The sequence below is a fragment of the Microplitis demolitor genome, chromosome 6 (genome assembly GCF_026212275.2).
Source record: "Microplitis demolitor isolate Queensland-Clemson2020A chromosome 6, iyMicDemo2.1a, whole genome shotgun sequence".
Taxonomy (NCBI): domain Eukaryota; kingdom Metazoa; phylum Arthropoda; class Insecta; order Hymenoptera; family Braconidae; genus Microplitis; species Microplitis demolitor.
In genome coordinates this window covers 21,513,176-21,533,863 of record NC_068550.1, presented here as the reverse complement: position 1 = coordinate 21,533,863, position 20,688 = coordinate 21,513,176, and the positions used below count along the sequence as shown (strand labels likewise).

General features: G+C 34.4%; 2 protein-coding genes across 2 annotated transcripts; both read right to left on the bottom strand.

Moving 5' to 3' along the window:
• Window positions 1-16,359: 16,359 nt before the first annotated feature.
• Window positions 16,360-17,151, bottom strand: LOC128668113 (uncharacterized). Its single transcript, XM_053740280.1, has one exon. The coding sequence runs from the start codon at window positions 17,149-17,151 to the stop codon at window positions 16,360-16,362; it is 792 nt and encodes a 263-aa protein (XP_053596255.1).
• Window positions 17,152-17,619: 468 nt separating this feature from the next.
• Window positions 17,620-19,538, bottom strand: LOC128668112 (golgin subfamily A member 6-like protein 22). The gene is made up of 3 exons (XM_053740279.1): window positions 19,340-19,538; window positions 18,148-19,156; window positions 17,620-17,965 (listed from the first exon to the last, which is right to left on the bottom strand). Exons 1-3 carry the CDS (start codon window positions 19,536-19,538, stop codon window positions 17,620-17,622), a joined length of 1,554 nt encoding a protein of 517 aa, XP_053596254.1.
• Window positions 19,539-20,688: the final 1,150 nt, after the last annotated feature.

The window sequence follows — 20,688 nt, the reverse complement described above, 5'->3', positions numbered from 1 at the left end:
GTACTATTTCCTTCTCATTTACTTATCACTTATTTTATATCCTTAATAACACGACCTTGATTCATTAATTTAATACCACGTTACTTCAGGTACTTTTATCACCGCGATAATTATTCTTATTTTAATTCTGCCTTCTTTTTAATTAATTATAATTTCTTTAATTGCTTAATTTCCTAATTAATTTTATAACGTCTTCGACCACGGACTTCTCTTATTTTCCCGAGACAATTTTAATTGATTTTCTTAATTTATTATTTTATTAAATTTTATGTATAAGTAATCACTAATGGACTAGCGTCTATGACTAGATTCGACTGTTCCGGTGCGCGCGTCACTCGACCCACCTGGAAACTTCTAGAAGAATTCCGGCTACCTGCCTGGAAATATTTTATACACGCAATGGCTCCGGCTACCTGCCTGGAGTTAATTAATTACTAAATCTTATAATTATCCGAATTTAATTTATTAATTTACTTTTGCAATTAATTTAATTCGCGAGGATTTTCTTTAGGCGCGACGATATTAACGCATGCCAAGTATTTAATAAAATTTTCCGGCTTCCCGCCTGGAATAAATTTTATAAATACCTCTCCAGTAAATTCTCCAGATCTTTCCGTCGTGTCTCTGTCCGGGTTTTGTCTGATTAATTTCCTTGTTCTCGTAATTGTCTGGTCTAATTTTTGGTTCCGTCTCTCTCTCTGTTTTTATTCTCTCTCTCTCTCTCCTTTCTTTCTTTCTCCCTCACTCTCCTTTAACCTGTTACAATCAGACGCAATTAGTAATGTTTTATATAAAATACCGGCTAACTGCCTGGTATTTATTATTAATAATCGGGATTTTTATCGCTTGGTTCCACAATAGACTCAAGCTAATTATTAATTAATTACCTGGTTAATTAATTTAACGGCGTCTGTATGGCGTCGGTTGTCTGGTTACTTCGTCTCTCCACCTCTCTATTCGGACGTCCCGATGGTTAATGCCCGATTCTCGTTCCGGTCCCCGTTTTTAATTGCTCGCTCACTCTTGACTACAGTTGTCCTTTTTCCACTCCTACTTAACTCTAGGTGGGGTCGACGGTCGAGCAAGTGAAATTTCCATTTCCGGACGACTAGTCGCTACCTACCCGGAATACCCGAAGTGGTAATGTCACATGACCGACAGTGCGCATAATAGATTTTATTTTAAACTTAATTGAACGCGGTAAATACAAATTTACCCCATTACACTCCCCCCTGCCAGACTGTCGCCCGGGTTGGAAATTGCAGATGCTCGTCGTCCAAGGATATAGGAACAGCAAGTTAAAACGAATGATCGGTACACGAAAATAGCAAAATTTGATGAATTTATTTTATATAAGGACACGATAATTATAATTCCATATTATCATCTGGATCATTTATAACTAAGTCATCATCGGAGTTGACCTCTAACTCTAGAACTTCTTCACGGTCATCAAATGCCGGAATCTCTTCTTCGCACCCTGAGTTGACGACTGAGACATATGATCAGAAATTCTTTTTGAGTTTCTGGATTTCGTTGAACTAAAATTGCTCCCAGTCCTGTATCACAGGCATCGGTATATAAATAATACGGGAGTCCAGCCTTGGGTACTGATAACGGATGAGCGTCGATAAGAGCTCGTTTTAAACGCTGGAACGATTCTTCTTCCAGATCTCCCCACTTCCACTCGGTGTTGACTCCAGTCAATTTATTTAAAGGACCCTGAGCCTTTGCTACATTTTGAAGATGTCGATGATACCAATTGACTAGTCCTAAGAAGCTGCGTAGTTGCTTTCTGGTTGTTGGCCGTGGATAATTAATTATTGGTGCTATTTTCTCTGGATCCGTATGCAGACTATCTTTATTTACAACAAATCCAAGAAATTTAACTTCAGGTCGACAAAATTTACTTTTCTCGGGATTTATGAGTAACCCAGCATCTCTAAAAACTTCAAACACCAGACTTAAGATTTTTTTTAAGTTCCTCTAATGTTCCACTGATGACTATCCAGTCATCTAAATATGCAAAGACTTGTTCGGCCCATTTCGTCGGTAATTCTCGATCAACTAGAATTTTATGGAATCTTTCTTTCAATTCATCCATAGCTTTTTGAAAAGTACTTGGAGCACCTACTAGTCCATACGGCATCCGTAACCACTCGAATTGCCCTCGTCCTTCCACAGAAAAAGCGGTGAGAGGAATCGACGCAACTGCCATGCGGATTTGATGGAAAGCTTCTTTTAAATCCATAGTACTTATATAAACTGCACCGTGTAATGCGCTCAATATGCGTAACATATTAGGTAACGGGTGAGCTGGTGGTATTGTCACTCGATTAATAGGCCGATAGTCTACACAAAATCTCCAGGTGTTGTTGGGTTTAGCTACCATGACCGGTGAACACGACCAAACACTGTAACTTGGTCTTATAAATTTCTTCTCAAGTAACTCGTCGATTTGCCGATTTAATTCCTCGTTGATCACAGGACTGCGTCTATATGGTTTAATCCTGACTGGTCTAGCATCAGGTTTCAAGACAATTTCGTGCTCGATGATGTTAGTTAATCCTTGATTCGGCATCGCTTCAAATTTTTCCATTTCAGTTTTGATAAAATTTTTGAAATTTGATTCTTCATCAGCTGTCATTGATAAGCACCTCGACGAATTTTCTTTACATGATATAAGTTCAAATTGATGTATTTCAGGATGACCACTGAACTGCCAAGTTTTCTCTTTGCTGTTTATAATGACTCCAAATTGTAATGCAAAGTCCATTCCTAGGACCACAGAATGTCCAAGATCTTCAAGTACACTTAAGTATTGTTCACCAGCGACCGATCCTATCTGTATAATAAACGGGGCACCGCCAAGGCTTTTACACAAAGTATGATTGGCCAGTAAAACACCTCGCTTTTGTGTATCATCAGGTCTTAATTCACCTGACGCGTACTCCTTGATGTCTTCATATACTTTTGCATTGATGTAGGATCTCTCACTGCCAGTGTCCAGGATACCATTGAGTTTTATACCAAAAATCCAAAGTGATACTGGTATTCTTGCTGTATATTCTGGTGGCTTCGGACCTGAACCAGGAATAAAAATTTTTCTTTCCGCTAGACGGTATTTTTGAGCAGCTGACAATGATTTATTTTAAAGAATTCCAGGAATGAAAGCTTCTCGAGATGTAGACGTTGTAAATGTATCCGCTACCTGCGAGTCTGGGGACTGGTTAAAAGAACTACCTAGTTCCAGAGGACGCGGTAACGATACATTGAAGTCGAGATCAACTGGTTCCAATCCAGGTTGAAATTCATCTTCCCATTGGGTTTCAGGTTCATCATCATCTGGTTCTTCTATAGATGTAATTGAATTCAGATTAATATTCTCGTCTGCTTGATTGAGATCTTCAACGATGCAATTTGGATCTTCTAAAAATTGAATTAATTGATTAATAATTTCTGTAGAATTACTTGACAGGTCTGCTTGAGTTAATGAAATTATATCCTCTACGTATATCGTGTTCACGGACATGGTAGACAATTGTAAGTCACTACCTGGAATGGAGTATCGCGGCGAACCTACCTGCGATATCTCATTCCGGTCATCAGGTTGAGCTACACTACCTGGTTGAGAATAGTGCGGTGAAACTACCTGCACAACCTCTTGCCGGTTAATTTTATTATCTTGTTTTGGTTTATTTAACCCCTTAGTTACTCCAAAATTATCCTGAGCCGACGGGGAATTCGGTCCAGGTATTAATCGTTTTTTCGATTGTCTTCAGGTACATTATTGTTCTCCTGACGTCCTTGAGGTGGATTGTCAGGTGAGGTTGAAGCATTTGGTCTATTATCATTACTATAAACCGCTAAGTTACAATTATTGCGGGTATGACCAACTTCAAAACAAATATTACAGACTTCCTGTCTGGGGTTTTGACATACCTCGAAAACGTGACCTGGAACTCCACAGTTGAAACACGGTCTGTTGTATCTTGGAGCGACTACTGGATTCTGATTAAAGCCGGATAACCTTCCTGGCTCCTGAATCAGACGAGGTCTAACTTGTTGTTGCTGTCTGTTGTTGTATTGGTAATTTTGAGGTCGGTAATAATTAGTATTATTCCTCATTTGCACTCCATATCTGTTGTTATAAGTTGCTGGTGGTGGTGCAACCATCAGATTACATCTGGACGGTTCCAATTCATCTTCTTCATAAACTGCTTCATCAGACGGAGATTGTATCAAATTAAATCTGGTTTTATCTTGGAATTTTACAGTTTTATTCACGACAGCAGTCGGTTGTTGAGCCTCCTCTATGCACCTTGTAGCTTCATGTAACGCATTTAATAGGTCTTCATACGTATTGACTGATCTGGCGAATACCAGAGTACGTAACTCATCTGTCAGATGATTACGGATAGAGGCGACTTGTTCCGATACTGGTGGAGGTATCTGCATTGACTGATACTTCTGCTGGATTTTTAATACAAACTCAGTCACGTTATCCCCAGGTTTCATCCGCATCTTACTGATTTCCATAATAATCTGGTGGTCTGTGGCTGAGCTGCCGAAAGCTTTTCTAAATTCCGTCTTAAATTGCATGTAATTTTCCCAGCGAAGATAGTTTGCGTCAAACCACTGTGCTGCAGCTCCTTGGAGTATATAACTCATCGCCTTGAGCAAAAACCACTCGGACCATCCTTCACGGTGTGCTCTGGCTTCAGCAGCATACAAGAAATCATTTACAGTCATGTTCTCCTGAGGAAAATGTAAATTTCCCATTTTCAGACTCTGCAAAATATCCTTCCATCGTCTGTCGTCGAAATTCCTGCCTTGGTTTTGTTGGAAGACTCGATTCTGAGCGGGTCTTCCTGGTAGGTCGTGGAGATGACCATCTACCTGGGGTTGACTCCCTGCTCGACCTCCCTGGTCGTTATTTGGCACTGGAATCTGGCCTTGTTGTTCCATTTGTAGTTGACGTAATTGATCTTGCAGATAATTGATACGATCTGCCACTGATGGATCACGATGATTATTTTGCTGAGCTTGTGGCTGATGTTGGTGTTGTTGGGGACCCAAACTCTGAGGTCTATGAGCAGCTGGGCACTCCCCCCTCGCCAAACGTTGACCCATCGGGGAAATGTTTGCACCACCAAGCTGGAACTCAGCTGCTCTCCAATCCACTGGTGAATTTGATCGCCATGAATTATCACGTGAATTTAGTCTGTTGTTAATTTCCCGTTGTTGGTCTATCAGCTCTCTCATCATTTGGGACAGTTGATTAATCGTCACAGCATTTTCTTTATTTATATTACGTTGATTATTTGACATTCGACGTATTTGCTGTGTACTATTGTCCATACGATTAAATATACGTCTCATATCTGATGGAATATTGTCCTGAAAATGATTGAGACTTCCAGCAAAATCCATTTGATTATCAACTACTCTCTCCTGCCTATGGAGATCACCCACCTGCGTTCTGGGTGGAAAATTCCATCCATCTGCGGTTCCGATCGTCCCGTGATTTCCTAGCAGTGTGTTTGTAAGTATTGGATATGGCGGTGGTGGATCCACTGTCAGTGAATTTGTAACTGTACTAGTTGTAGTTGTAACTGTTGGCGTTGTTCTGGTACATGTAGTGACTGTTGTGACTGTTGTTAATCTTACTGATGCACCAGGATTTGATGTGATTGTCGAGCGGTTAACTCCCCTACCTGCTGACAACCTACGTCCTCCAGCCATTTCTGAATCTTCTTCTTGGTTGAACATGATCACCATTTATAATTTCACTTGTATAAATAGTCTATTTAATATTAATTTATCACAACAAATTACTGGCGGATTTATTTTAAGTTTTATTTTAGACAGAACTTAATCGTTTATTTACTGTGTTACTACCCAGTAATTTTAATCTTTCTATTTTCGAGTTTGAGGATTATTCTAAATATAGAATCGTGACACGTCCGGTAATATTTTAAGTCGATAATTATTTTACTTATAATTTTTTCTTGTGATTTTGTTTTAATTATTTTATACTGAAAATTATAAGTAAATTTTATGACTAAATTATTTTATAGAATAATTATCGAAATCGGTTTACTAATTATTTCATGTAATATTTTAATTATTATTACTTTTAATTATTAAAATTATTTATCACAGTTATTTCAGTCTTAATATTTTCAGTATTTTGTAAATTTTAATTTCAATATTTTTCTACCTAATTTTATCACAAAATCAAAGTTTTCAAATTTTTACTTAAACTCAATTTTTTTCTCTTTCCAAAATTTTCATGAATTTTATCCGATGCCACGCCACACTATTTTTAATTTTCTTTTTTTCACGCCACGCTACTATGAATTTATTTTTTCCACGTCTTTAATTTATAAATTAACTCCTCAACCTCTCTTACAATTAATTACGGGGTTTTCAAATGTTGGGCGCCAAATATAACAGGGCTATGCTGTTACTCTGGTCGTCCTTAAATTACCTTTTTAAGGGCGCCACTGGAAGTGATAACGGCCTCCCAGAACCGGATCTTAGATCATCAGGGTCGGTGTAATTTTATTTAATTGTAAGAGAAGGATGAGGAAGGATAACTTATAAATAATTTACTATTTCAATTCACCAATTAAACCTTTTTATTTTCTCATGACCTAATTGACCTTTATAATTTTAACTTCACTTATAACCTTTTTATAAATCTTATTTTATACCTTTTTAAACCTTATAACTTCTTATCTAAACCTTATAACATTAAACCTTATAAACCTTAGAACCTTATGACCTTATAACATTAAACCTTATGACAATAATTGACCTTAACATAAAACCTTATAACCTTTATAACTTCATTGAACCTTATAACCTTTTATTTATTTACCCGCAATAATTTTATTAATAAAACCAGCCAACTACCTTTGGCGTTACCACACACTCCCACACTCTGGTTAAAAATCGCTTTACCTTCGCGACACTTAATTACTAAATTAGCCAACTACCTTTGGCATTTCCACACACTCACACACACAATGATTAAAAATCGCTTAACCTTCGCGATACTTAATTACTAAATTAGCCAACTACCTTTGGCATTTCCACACACTCACACACACAATGATTAAAAATCGCTTAACCTTCGCGATACTTAATTACTAATACTTTTCCTTAACTACTTATTTATTTCACTCACTCGGTCCCCTGGACTTATTTTACACACACTTCTTAAATTAATTTTCCGCAATTAATAATTTAATTAATTTAGAGAATTATATAATTTTTAATTAATTTATTAATTGATTTTCCTTTCCTAATTTACCTATGATTTACCCTGATTTTCTTTCCTAATTTTTGAGTACTATTTCCTTCTCATTTACTTATCACTTATTTTATCTCCTTAATAACACGACCTTGATTCATTAATTTAATACCACGTTACTTCAGGTACTTTTATCACCGCGATAATTATTCTTATTTTAATTCTGCCTTCTTTTTAATTAATTATAATTTCTTTAATTGCTTAATTTCCTAATTAATTTTATAACGTCTTCGACCACGGACTTCTCTTATTTTCCCGAGACAATTTTAATTGATTTTCTTAATTTATTATTTTATTAAATTTTATGTATAAGTAATCACTAATGGACTAGCGTCTATGACTAGATTCGACTGTTCCGGTGCGCGCGTCACTCGACCCACCTGGAAACTTCTAGAAGAATTCCGGCTACCTGCCTGGAAATATTTTATACACGCAATGGCTCCGGCTACCTGCCTGGAGTTAATTAATTACTAAATCTTATAATTATCCGAATTTAATTTATTAATTTACTTTTGCAATTAATTTAATTCGCGAGGATTTTCTTTAGGCGCGACGATATTAACGCATGCCAAGTATTTAATAAAATTTTCCGGCTTCCCGCCTGGAATAAATTTTATAAATACCTCTCCAGTAAAAATCTCCAGATCTTTCCGTCGTGTCTCTGTCCGGGTTTTGTCTGATTAATTTCCTTGTTCTCGTAATTGTCTGGTCTAATTTTTGGTTCCGTCTCTCTCTCTGTTTTTACTCTCTCTCTCTCTCTCCTTTCTTTCTTTCTCCCTCACTCTCCTTTAACCTGTTACAATCAGACGCAATTAGTAATGTTTTATATAAAATACCGGCTAACTGCCTGGTATTTATTATTAATAATCGGGATTTTTATCGCTTGGTTCCACAATAGACTCAAGCTAATTATTAATTAATTACCTGGTTAATTAATTTAACGGCGTCTGTATGGCGTCGGTTGTCTGGTTACTTCGTCTCTCCACCTCTCTATTCGGACGTCCCGATGGTTAATGCCCGATTCTCGTTCCGGTCCCCGTTTTTAATTGCTCGCTCACTCTTGACTACAGTTGTCCTTTTTCCACTCCTACTTAACTCTAGGTGGGGTCGACGGTCGAGCAAGTGAAATTTCCATTTCCGGACGACTAGTCGCTACCTACCCAGAATACCCGAAGTGGTAATGTCACATGACCGACAGTGCGCATAATAGATTTTAATTTAAACTTAATTGAACGCGGTAAATACAAATTTACCCCGTTACAAACAAGTAAATGTCGAAAATATCAATACAGTGGTTCCAGTCATGGGTGGTTTTACGCTGCTTCATATAGCAGCTTTCAATAATGATAAAAGATTGGTGAACTATCTGCTCCGCAAGAAAGCTGATGTGAATTCGAGAAGTAAATACTGGGGTACAGCTCTTCACATTGCTGTTATAATGGAGAACTTGGGTATAATTGAAAGCCTCATCAATTACGGAGCAGACGTTAATACTCTGCTAATTCAGGACTCTGATTTGATCCATTACCTGTATAGAGCTGAGCCAAATCTTGAAGAAAATCCTGAGTTTTTATTACAAAAGCATGCCATTGAGACTGCGATGTTGGAAACCTATGATTTTTGTTTTGGCAAATCACCGTTACAAATTGCTGTTGATCGAGGTAATGAAAAACTTGTAGAATTACTTTTAAAAAATAATGCTGATCCGAACCTTGATACTCATTATTTTGAAACACCACTAATATGTGCTATTACTAAAGAAAACTTACCAATTATGGAGCTTCTTCTAACATACGGTGCAAATGTTAATAGTGTAAGTGGAAGTGGTTTTTCAAAAGAAAGTCCTTTACATGTTGCTGTCCAATCCCGAAGTTCGGAAGCAGTAGAATTAATCTTGAACCATAGTATGGTTGATATAAATATAGTGACAGCGTATAAATATTCAGCGCTTCATTACGCATTTTTCGCAACCGACGATAATATCATAAGACAACTGCTTAATGCTGGTGTTGATATTAATTTAAAAAACGCTAATGGTAAAACAGCATTTGCTTCACGACAGAATTATTCACAAAAAGTTAAAGACACAATTACTGAATATATTGCCAAACTCAGTGCGACGAATTGTTACATTGATAAAGAAAATTTAGCAGTCGTAGATAGTGGAAAATTTGGTGAATTGCGCGGTCAGTGCATAAGCGAAATTGAAAAACTGAAGATAACATATATTGGTACGAGTAATGTTAAGTGAATTCACGTCGTGGACAACTATGCATCACTATTACTTTAAAAATCATAAGCATAACTGATGCAAGTTGCTGGTACTGAGACTTGTTCTGGAGCTACAATGTCTGTATCTTCACGCAGCATTTTCAAATTAATCCCAGATAGAATCTACACATTACTAATATTATCAAGAAAGTCAGGGCACCTGTACTCGTATTCAGAATTCGTGCCTTCTAGATATAAGTATCATGCATGTACTTTGCTAATTGTCATTGGCATAAATATAGTTACACCGCTTTTATTCGAATTTACAAATATCGATACACTAAGAATCGTTTAATGTATTTATTCACTACATTCAAAGTTTTTTTTTTTTTTTCATTTTCAGACTATCAAGTATGTTAAATTATTCGTATCATTACAAACATTCAGTTTCTGATAGTTATAAACAATAATTAATTATATGTGTCTGTAATTAATTGAGGATTATTGTAAATTTTCATTTCATTATAATTTCTTGTTTTAATCGATATATATTAATATTCCAATCATGTGTCATTACTTTTTCGCGCCAAAAACAATTTAAATTTAACGTTGCTATGTTCGTGTATTGTCGACTTCTTCCGATTATACTCGTTTTCCGAACGTTCACGATGGGGATACTACTCATGAAACCAAAACGATTCCTTCTTTTTATGTTTATTTTCGTTGTGGTATAACCTTCACTTTGTCACAATTTTTAATTCCAAATGTTTTTCCTGATATTATTCATATTGTAATATTTAACTTTGGCTGAACATATCATAAGTTCTATAATCTACAGTTATAAAATAAAATTTAAGATCTGATTTAAAATATAATTTTTTTTTATGACTTAAAATAATTTATATAATCTATTCAGTATTTAATTTTCAATGATGAATTTGTTCACGATTAAATTTAATTTAAAGTAATTCATTAATACATATGAATTATATTCACGTCATTCTTTAAGTTCACGCTAAGGCTCACGAGTAAGCTCATTTTCCATAAAAATTTATATTCACGCTAGAGTCACGCTAGAGTCAGTTTTGCGTGTTGATAGAGTCGTCTTTTAAAATTAAGCATTTTTTTAAACTTTCGATTTCATTGTATAGTTACGCAGTTGAAATGTAATTTTCATAATAAAAAAAAAAATTTGATGAAGTAATTTGATTATTTATTAAATTAACCATTTCAATTCTACTTAATTATAACTTTATTCTTTCAGACAGGAATTTTATCATTCGTTTTTTTAACTCTCATGTATAAGTTATTTGATATCTAATTTTTATTACCGATTTTGGATATGTTTCATGGATTCTAATGATTTATATTGTGGCAGAAAAAATTTCAGATAAAAATTTTTCTATTTTAATTGCAGCTACATCATGAGACTAATAAATAATTAAACTTTATGGATATACTTCTATTTCGTACTTGATATTTTGTTTTGAATTTTATCAAAATTAAATTATTTGAAATACTGTTCGTGATAACAGCATCGAAACTCAGAGTTTCAATGTCTCTACAGTCAGTCGAAAGAAGTTAGAACAATAAGTAGTATTTATAGTTTCTGTTTAATTATAAATTGCAAATGACAATTAACGCTTACGCTAAAAGTTGATCACACCATTGATCTTAAATTTACTTTTTTCTGACTGGCTGCTGACACTAAAATTTCAAGTTCCAATGCAGGTAATGAAAGGGGATGTAGCTGAATGCTGGATTGTTAACATGACTTCACACTTACCTGTTTTAGAATCTTATTTTCTAAATCTTGAGTGTAATCAGCAAGCTTGTTCTTAATTCTTATTCTTATTATTAAAAAAAAATCAATGGTCAATAGAGACTTTGATTTATAATTAATTATTATTAATGAAATTTAAAACTTATGATTGTACTTCCTATCGCTTATTATTATTTATTAACTAATACTACAACTATGCCAATTTCTGCTTTCAATTTTGCAAATTAAAGTTTTGAATATTCATTTAAAAGTGATGTTTGAAATGATAATGTAATTGTTCATTTATTCTATTTTTACTTTACTTATTTTATTTTGAAATACTTAGAGAACAATGAAAATAAAAATCAAATTTAAAACAATTGCAGAAATTCGTATTAAAAAAATAAATAAAAAATAGTAATTAAAATTATAAATAATTAAATATTAAAATAAATTGTGAGAATTACACAAAATTAAAAAAACATAGTGATTTATTTTTCATATATACAATATTCATACATGTAATAAAAATAAATTAATTAAATTAATAATTACAATTTTAAATTACGACTTATGGACTACGAGTTTATTGAAAATAACTTCTGTATTAAAATTTAATTTTCGAAATGACTATATTTCTTTTAGATCAAAGAATTAAAAAAAAAAATATAAATAATAAAAACACAACTTAATCTATTCAATTACAAATGTGTGCACTTATAAGTGAAACATTTAATGTTATATACGTATTGAAAATAAATGAATTAAATAAGTAATTATTTGACATTGTTAATAATAAAGACCACGAATTTATATACTTATTAACCCTACACCCATGAAAATGTTTCAAAATATTACAGACTTAATAATATTAATTAAAAATATTCCTATAAATATATAATTGTAATTTTTCCAAATCTTCATTAGTCAGTAATTTTAAAATACTCCTCGTAAAAGTACTTGGAAGTTGAATGTTATTGAAAATATCATCAATTAAACTAATAGCATTGGATAGCAATTTTTTCCGTCCTAATGCTTTTCTTAAACGATAAGCAATCATTCCACCGTATAGTGGAAAAAAAGATTCAATGTTCAAATTTAAAATAGTACTATCACTAACATACTTTAAACTTAAAGCTAATTTGTGTTCACATTTATTACATAGAACATTATAAAGTGTAACATTACTCGTACCAATATATGTTATCTTCAGTTTTTCAATTTCGCTTATGCACTGACCGCGCAATTCACCAAATTTTCCACTATCTACGACTGCTAAATTTTCTTTATCAATGTAACAATTCGTCGCACTGAGTTTGGCAATATATTCAGTAATTGTGTCTTTAACTTTTTGTGAATAATTCTGTCGTGAAGCAAATGCTGTTTTACCATTAGCGTTTTTTAAATTAATATCAACACCAGCATTAAGCAGTTGTCTTATGATATTATCGTCGGTTGCGAAAAATGCGTAATGAAGCGCTGAATATTTATACGCTGTCACTATATTTATATCAACCATACTATGGTTCAAGATTAATTCTACTGCTTCCGAACTTCGGGATTGGACAGCAATATGTAGAGGACTTTCTTTTGAAAAACCACTTTCACTTACACTATTAACATTTGCACCGTATGTTAGAAGAAGCTCCATAATTGGTAAGTTTTCTTTAGTAATAGCACATATTAGTGGTGTTTCAAAATAATGAGTATCAAGGTTCGGATCAGCATTATTTTTTAAAAGTAGTTCTACAATTTTTTCATTACCTCGATCAACAGCAATTTGTAACGGTGATTTGCCAAAACAAAAATCATAGGTTTCCAACATCGCAGTCTCAATGGCATGGTTTTGTAATAAAAACTCAGGATTTTCTTCAAGATTTGGCTCAGCTCTATACAGGTAATGGATCAAATCAGAGTCCTGAATTAGCAGAGTATTAACGTCTGCTCCGTAATTGATGAGGCTTTCAATTATACCCAAGTTCTCCATTATAACAGCAATGTGAAGAGCTGTACCCCAGTATTTACTTCTTGAATTCACATCAGCTTTCTTGCGGAGCAGATAGTTCACCAATCTTTTATCATTATTGAAAGCTGCTATATGAAGCAGCGTAAAACCACCCATGACTGGAACCACTGTATTGATATTTTCGACATTTACTTGTTTGATTAAGTTGTCAACGTATTCGCAATTGAATATTGAACGGATTGATTCCATCGTAATGAGTGATGCAATTAATAATTGTCGACTTTTAAATAATGAACTTTTAATTTGATTAACTCTGACACTTTACTGTGAGAGTAACTGTTCACTTAGTAATAACTTCAAGTTAAATTATTAACGATCACTGATTTTATGTTTGTAGTTTTGGGACAAGATTGACTGTACGACTGATCGTCTCAAGATCGAAAACGGTTTTGAATGATGTTGTCTATGGTACCTTCGACCTTAACAAAATCTCCCCAGATAATTACTTTTCTCCCCCACTCTTAAATATCTGTGGTCATAATTCAGGAAGAGAGGGGCAAAAGGGAGTACTTAAGGAAAGACTGAGTTTTTGGCGGCTCGAATAGGGGAAGAAGGGAGGGGGATACTTACTTTTTGTCTCAATATACCACATTTATCGAAAATTAAAAATCTTTAAATTTGAAGCGAAATGCGTCGTGAAAAGAAGATTTGATATTTGCTCTTTTTACCCCTTTTATTTCTGCTTGTTTTGTTCCATGTGTTCGTCATTAATATGCTCCAACAAAAAAAATTTTTATATGGGGCAACATGGTCCCTCTGAAAAATCTACCAAAATTCGGTTATTATTTTATTTCATCTGAAAGCTACTAATTAATAAATTTTTTTCTCTGTGTCACTCTTTGGTTCATTTTACTCAATCCGTGGTTCGATATAGGGCGAATTCTTATACGGCGCGTACCAGGTTTTCAAATTACAAATATTTTTTATTGCAATAAAATTTATTTTACATAATAATCAGTTTGACTTCAAGTAAAGAGTCTCTATGTTTTTATCTCATTCGAAATTAATCGACTGAAATAATTTATTTATTTTTCCGTCAAGCTTTTGAATTAACAGTAGGGAACTTATGAATTCGAATTAAAGCTTAATTGTAATTTAAACTATAAGAGAAAATAAATTTAAACTGGATGATTATTCGGAACTGGTAGTAAAATTGAGGATAACTTGTGACACTTAAGCCAGAAAAATCTCAAGTGAGTAATTACTTACGCTTAAGCGAATACATATTTATTCCAACTTCAAATTTTGAATGTTAATATTTTTCCAGGGGCTTTGATATTTTATTATTTAGGTTGCATTAAAAAAGTTATAAGAAATAAATAAAGGCAAATGAAATAAATTTAATGTGACTGATGTATTGCAAAAAAAATAATTGTTTAATAAAAATTTTAATGACAAGAAATATATGATTTTTTTAATGGAATGTTTATAAATTTTGGTTGGTAAATATCATAAACTTGGTAATTATTTTTTTTATGTCTTATAGTTTTAAAAAAAATCTATATCTTGTTGCTCATAAATCGAATATTTGTAATTGGAGCATCATTTTGAAGATTCATCATTCGCTTCTTCAAATTTGTTTCTGTATAAAAAATTCTTTGATTTTTAATCTTTCAAATTTTATATTATAGTCAAGGGAATGGTTTTGATGAGTCACCATTTCTTGGACATAATTTTTTTTCTACTCTTTATTACTGTGAATTTTTAATTGAAATTCAAACCAAACTATCAAACATATTACAAAAATTTATTTAAACAAAAACTTATAAGGATATTGCGCTTTTGTATAGAAAATACTACTTATTTTTACTGATCCAAATCTTCCCAAATTCTAAATGGCTTTGAAGTTTCGCCATTTCTCCCCCATCACCAAATCTTTTTATCGTCAATACTTATAAGTTACACATTGCGAATTCGCTTTCAATCCTGCGACAAATTTTTTATAAACTAAAAATATTAGTTCGTTTACCGAACTCTTGCGAAATGAGTTTTTATGCCATAAAAATTTTATCATGTATCTTTTATGGTTGATGAAAAATTTATGATTTTTAAAGAAAAAAAAAAGTTATTACTTCTGATCAACCTAATAACTTTTTTTGGTTCTCACTAATGTAAACTTTTTTTTTCGTTAATTCTTTTAGCTTGTTTTGTTCATCGACTACGATAAGTAATTTTTTATTTCAAGGCTAACTAATATAAATTTTCTTTATTTATTTTTCAATTCTTTCAGCTAAATTGTATATCAAATATTATTTGTTATAAAATTAACTTGAAATGTATAATCGTCACGATAAAAACTTATTTAAATATTTTTATTTCAGGGCCAACTATATATAAAATAGTTTTATTTGCACAACTTATAGGTCTTATACAAATTTTTACATAAATCATATTTTCATTTGGTAAAATATTCACTTTGTTATATATATTATTTCTTTCTTACTTTTTAACTTCTATAATTTATTTGTTTTTGGCTTCTTATATTTTTTGCACGTCACAGTCTTGGTATCCCGCTTGCACCACGCTCCGTAACCCTGAGTTGACTCTCAAAATTTCTTTAATTCTCTTGAAGACCGTACATATTTTTATATCAACCTCTCCTTTTAATTTTGCTATCAACTTTTCTTCTACTTTTTTATCCTCTAACCCTTTCCACTCTTCTAGCAGCTCTTTTTCCTTCTCCACCCCTTCATATATTCCTTCACATTTCAGTAGGTGTATCAACGTTTCCTCCTCTTTCCCACACCCTCTACAGCTCCAGTCCCTGTACCCTTTTTTGCCCGCTCTTCCCAAATTTCCACACCTTATCCTCGCCCACATCTCCTTGTCCTCCCCTCTTACAATATCTTTTTTCCAGTAGTTATCTTCTTCTTTCTCTAATCTTATTTTTTTGTACAATGTATTATACGTTGATTTGTTTATTGCGTCTTCAGCCTCCTTTTTCACGTTCTCTCTCATTTTCTTAATGCCCTTATTCAGCTTTTCCCCTATTTCCTCTACTCCCGCATCCCTGTAGATCATCTCTATCACCTCCTCGCATTACATTTTTTTTAGCGCAACCTTCACCATTTTCCCCCATTTCGTCGGGCACCTGTTCATAATCCCTCTCATTTCTTCTTTCAGTGCTATCCTTGGCCATCTCTCTTTTTCCATCATCATACAATCCTTCATATATCTTACTGCTCTTTCTTTTAATATTACTTCCATCTTTTCTACTCCCATCTCGTCCCTCCAAATATATTCTGGTGTATCCCTTCTTACTCCTAATGCCATCTTGCAGAGCCTCTTATGCACCCTCTCTATTTCTTCCGACTTTTCCCACCCCCAGACCTCCACTCCGTACAGAGCTACTGTTCTTGCCACAGTGTTCATCAGATACATCCTGTCCCTCATGCTGTTCTTTTTGCTCCTTTTTATCACTCCCCATACTGCATTTGTGGCCTTTTGTGCTTTTTGTGCTAGTTCCTTTTTTTGTTTCCCTGCGCTATTCCTTGTGGTGAAATGGTACCCAAGATATTTAAATTCTTTGACTTCTTCGACCTCACTTCCTTTATACATCCATTTCTTTCCCTTCTTTTTTCTACCTCCATTTCTGCATATTAGAATTTTTGTTTTTTCCACGTTCACCTCCATCTTATTCTCTTCTGTGTATCTTTCCAGCTCTTTCAGCATCCCTCTTAGCTCCTCTTCTGTGTCCGCAACTAGCGCCACATCATCCGCATATTTCATGACATGTATTCGTTGGTTCCCAATCATTGTCCCTCCTCTCTTCTTCTCTTCCATCGTCTTTTCTAGGTCGTCGATATCTATGCCATATAACGCTCCGCTCATCGCACACCCTTGTCTTTCCCCTTTTCTTGTTATAAATTCTTTTGTCTGTCTTCTTTTCCCTACTTTCACCTTACAATATGTTCTTTTATATATTTCTCTTATTATTCTGTGCATTCTCCCTCTGGCCCCCTTCCTCCATACCTTTCTCTTCATTTTTGGTCTCCTGACTGTGTCGAACGCCGCTCTAAAGTCTATGAACCCGATGCATAATTTTCCTCCCTTCCTCTTCATTTTGTTGTTTATTAGACTATTCAATACAAATATGTGGTCCCTTGTCCCTCTTTTTTTCCTGAACCCCGCCTGACTCTCTCTTAAAATTTTTTCTTTATCTATCCAGTTATTTAGCCTCTCCGTCATCATAGTTGTCAATAACTTGTACCCTGTATTTAGAAGCGAAATTCCCCTGTAATTTTCTGTTCTTTCTTCGTCTCCTGCTTTGTAAACCGGAATTATCACTGCTGTGTCCCATCATTCTGGCATACTTCCTTCGTCCCATATTCTATTTATAATTTCGCCTATCCATTCAATGACATCTGGTGCACTGTTCTTTATAAATTCTGCTGCCATCCCGTCTTCCCCTGGAGCTTTGTGATTCCCGAGCTTTCTTATTGCGGCTTTCACTTCTCTCCTGCTGGAGTTTTCATCGAGCTTCGGCTCCTCTGATCGTTCATTACTACCTTCTCCTTTCCACGGCTCATTTTCTTCCTCTTCCGATTCTTCATTGCCTTCCCCATTCAGCAGATCACTAAATTGCTTTTCCCATTGTTTTGCTTTTATGCTGTTGCTTGCAGCTCTTTTCTTTGTTCCTCTGAACCTATTTATGGCTTCCCACCATTATGTCATGTCTTTGGCGTTATTAATCTTCTCACACCTTTCCATCATCCACCTTTCCTTGCTCTCTTTGATTGTTTCCCTATATTTCTTTCTGCTTTCCTTCAGATTTCTCTTTTTTTCTTTGTTATTATCCTTGATGAATTCTTTGAGCTTCTTCCATACTTCTTTCCTTTTTTTTTACCCTCGATATTGTACCACTTTTTTTTCTCCTTTGTATCTTTGTCCTTCTTTCCTTTCATCACCATCCCCGTTTTTTCAGCCCCTTTTCTTACTATTTCCTTTATATCCTCCCACTCAAGCTCGCTTTTTTCCTCTACTACTTCTGTCAGTGCTTCCTGCGTTGCTTCTGCATACTCCTGTATTTTTTCTTTCTTCCAGATCAGCTTATTTGCTCCAATTTCTTCCTGCTCTTCCTCCTCTGACATGCAGCTTCCTTCCTTACCCTCTTCCTCATTTCTCTTTACCTTATATCTCGCCAACACTGGTAGATGATCTGACTCTATTCTTTCCACCACTTTTACCTCTATTTCTTGCTCATCGCCTCTGTCCAGCGTTAGTATAAGGTCAATTACTGATCCTAAACTCTCTTCGTCTCCCCCGACGTAAGTTATTTCCCCACCTTCATCTCCTCTTGCTCTACCATTCCATACGCAAAGTCCTAACTCATCACACATCTTTAGTAATTTTTTTCCTTCGCTGTTTACTGTCTTGTCTCTCGATTTTCTTTTTTTCCTCACTCTGCCTTCGTCCTCTCCTGTTACGTTTTCTTCTCCGATTCTCGCATTAAAGTCCCCAATGATCATCACACTTTCGTCCCTGTTTGCACATTCTTCTATCTGCCTTCTTAGCTCCGTTTCTAATTTGCTCATTCCTACATTGTTATACACTGTGATTATACTTTCACTTTCCTTACTTTCTTCCAACATCATTCCGTATTTCCATTCCCTGACTTCCCATTTTAATTTGCAATTTTTTTTTATCCCAATAATATGACCTCCCTTTGCTCTTCCTCTCTGTTTCTCTCTCGTCGCAGGCTTCGCCCACCATTTGAATTCTTTGCTCAGCCTCTCACATGTTATTTCCACCTTATCTTCCATTACCCATGTCTCCACTAGCACAACAATCTCGTTTTCTTCCATCATTGTGGCAGCTTTTTCTACCTCATTCATACCTGCAACATTCCAAAACTATATTTTCCTTCTATTTTCTTGCTCTCTTCCTTTATTTTGGTCCTCTTTCTCCTTGGCCTCTGTGTCTCTTTCTGTACCCACTCTCCACTCCTTTTTCTCATCATTCGCCCACTTTCATAATTTCAATTCTCCTTTTTTTTCATTCCAACACCACCATACCTCACCAATTTTTAACCTTTTTTGCTTCCTTTCTTTTAGTTCTTCCTCCAGCTCATTTCCATTAATTTTTTTTGGCTTTTCTTCAATGAGCTTTTCTTTTTCTTGTCTTCTCCATTCTTTATTTGTTTTGTCCTTCTTATCTTGTCTTTTCCTCGCCTCGCTCACGAATCTTTCCACCTCATTTTCCAAGCTCCATTCCCTCATTTCTTGAACATTCCTTTCATTCGCCCACGCGTTTTCTGTTTCCTTCACTCGTGATCGCCCTCTTTCCTGCCTTCCTCCACTGTTACTCTTTCCTTGTCTCTTTGTGTCGTGACTCAGACTGTCGTGTTGCTTTCCTTTTTTTTTCCTCGGTTGCTTTTGTCTTATTTGGTATAGTCGTCTTACTTTCTTTCTCCTTTTTTATTTTTTCCTCATTTATATTGTCTGTGTTTTCTACCTTTTTTGCTTTTGCCTTTATTATATCCATCTGACTACACACAAATTTTTCTAACGCTCCATTTTTCATACCGTAGTCTCTTTTACTCGCTGAATTTGTACTTTTGAATTTGCGCGGCCTTCCCCTCCTTCTCTTGGTCATCCCGGCGCTTGCGCCATTCGCTTTACCTCTCTCATGTCTTTCCTCGTCACTTGTCATCTCTTTGTATGTGCTGCCCTCTCGTTCCTCGTCACTTTTTTCCTTCGTCTTGTCTCCCGCCAATTCCTCTATGTCCGCCAAAACCCGGATTGCTTTTACCTTTTGGTTTCCGCGTCTTTTGCTTTTCCCGTGCCACAGCTTTTCTTTTTTTTTATTATTCACCTTGTTTGGCGTTTTTCACTCCCACCTTTTTTACTCTAAACTTACTTGCCTTTTCTTTTTTTTTTCACTATTTCATTTATTTTTGCACTAGCTACTCTTTTACACGTCTGTACACTTACACAGCTTACAGCGCTCCTTTCAGGGCCAACTAATATTTATTATTTTTTTTTTTATTCTTTCAGTTAAATCTTATATTAAATAAATTATTGTTTATAGAATTGACTTAAAATTACACTTTTCAGCGCTTCATTGTATTGAAAAATACTTATTTAAATGTTTTCATTTCAGGGCAAACTAATATTTAATTTTTTTATTTTTTCAGCTAGATCATTAACTAATTAAATTGTTACTTATAAAACTGACATCAAATGAAAAATTTAAACTCCCCATTGTAATGATAAAAACTTACCCAATAATTTCTGTTTCAGGGCCAACTAATATTTATTTTTTTATTCTTTTTTTTTTAATTCTTTCAGTCAAATTTTAAACTAAATAAATTATTGTTTATAAAATTTATATTAAACGGCACTTTTCAGCACCTTGTTAAAAAGTTGA

Coding starts and splice junctions, on each gene's coding strand:
- LOC128668113 (XM_053740280.1), bottom strand. CDS start 17,151: ATGAGCGGAGCGTTATATGGCATAGATATCGACGACCTAGAAAAGACG.
- LOC128668112 (XM_053740279.1), bottom strand. CDS start 19,538: ATGAGGGAATGGAGCTTGGAAAATGAGGTGGAAAGATTCGTGAGCGAG. Junction 19,157..19,339: donor GCAAAAAAGGTTAAAAATTG/GTGAGGTATGGT, acceptor GGAATGTTGCAG/GTATGAATGAGGTAGAAAAA. Junction 17,966..18,147: donor GGTAAAAAAAAAGGAAAGAA/GTATGGAAGAAG, acceptor AGCCATAAATAG/GTTCAGAGGAACAAAGAAAA.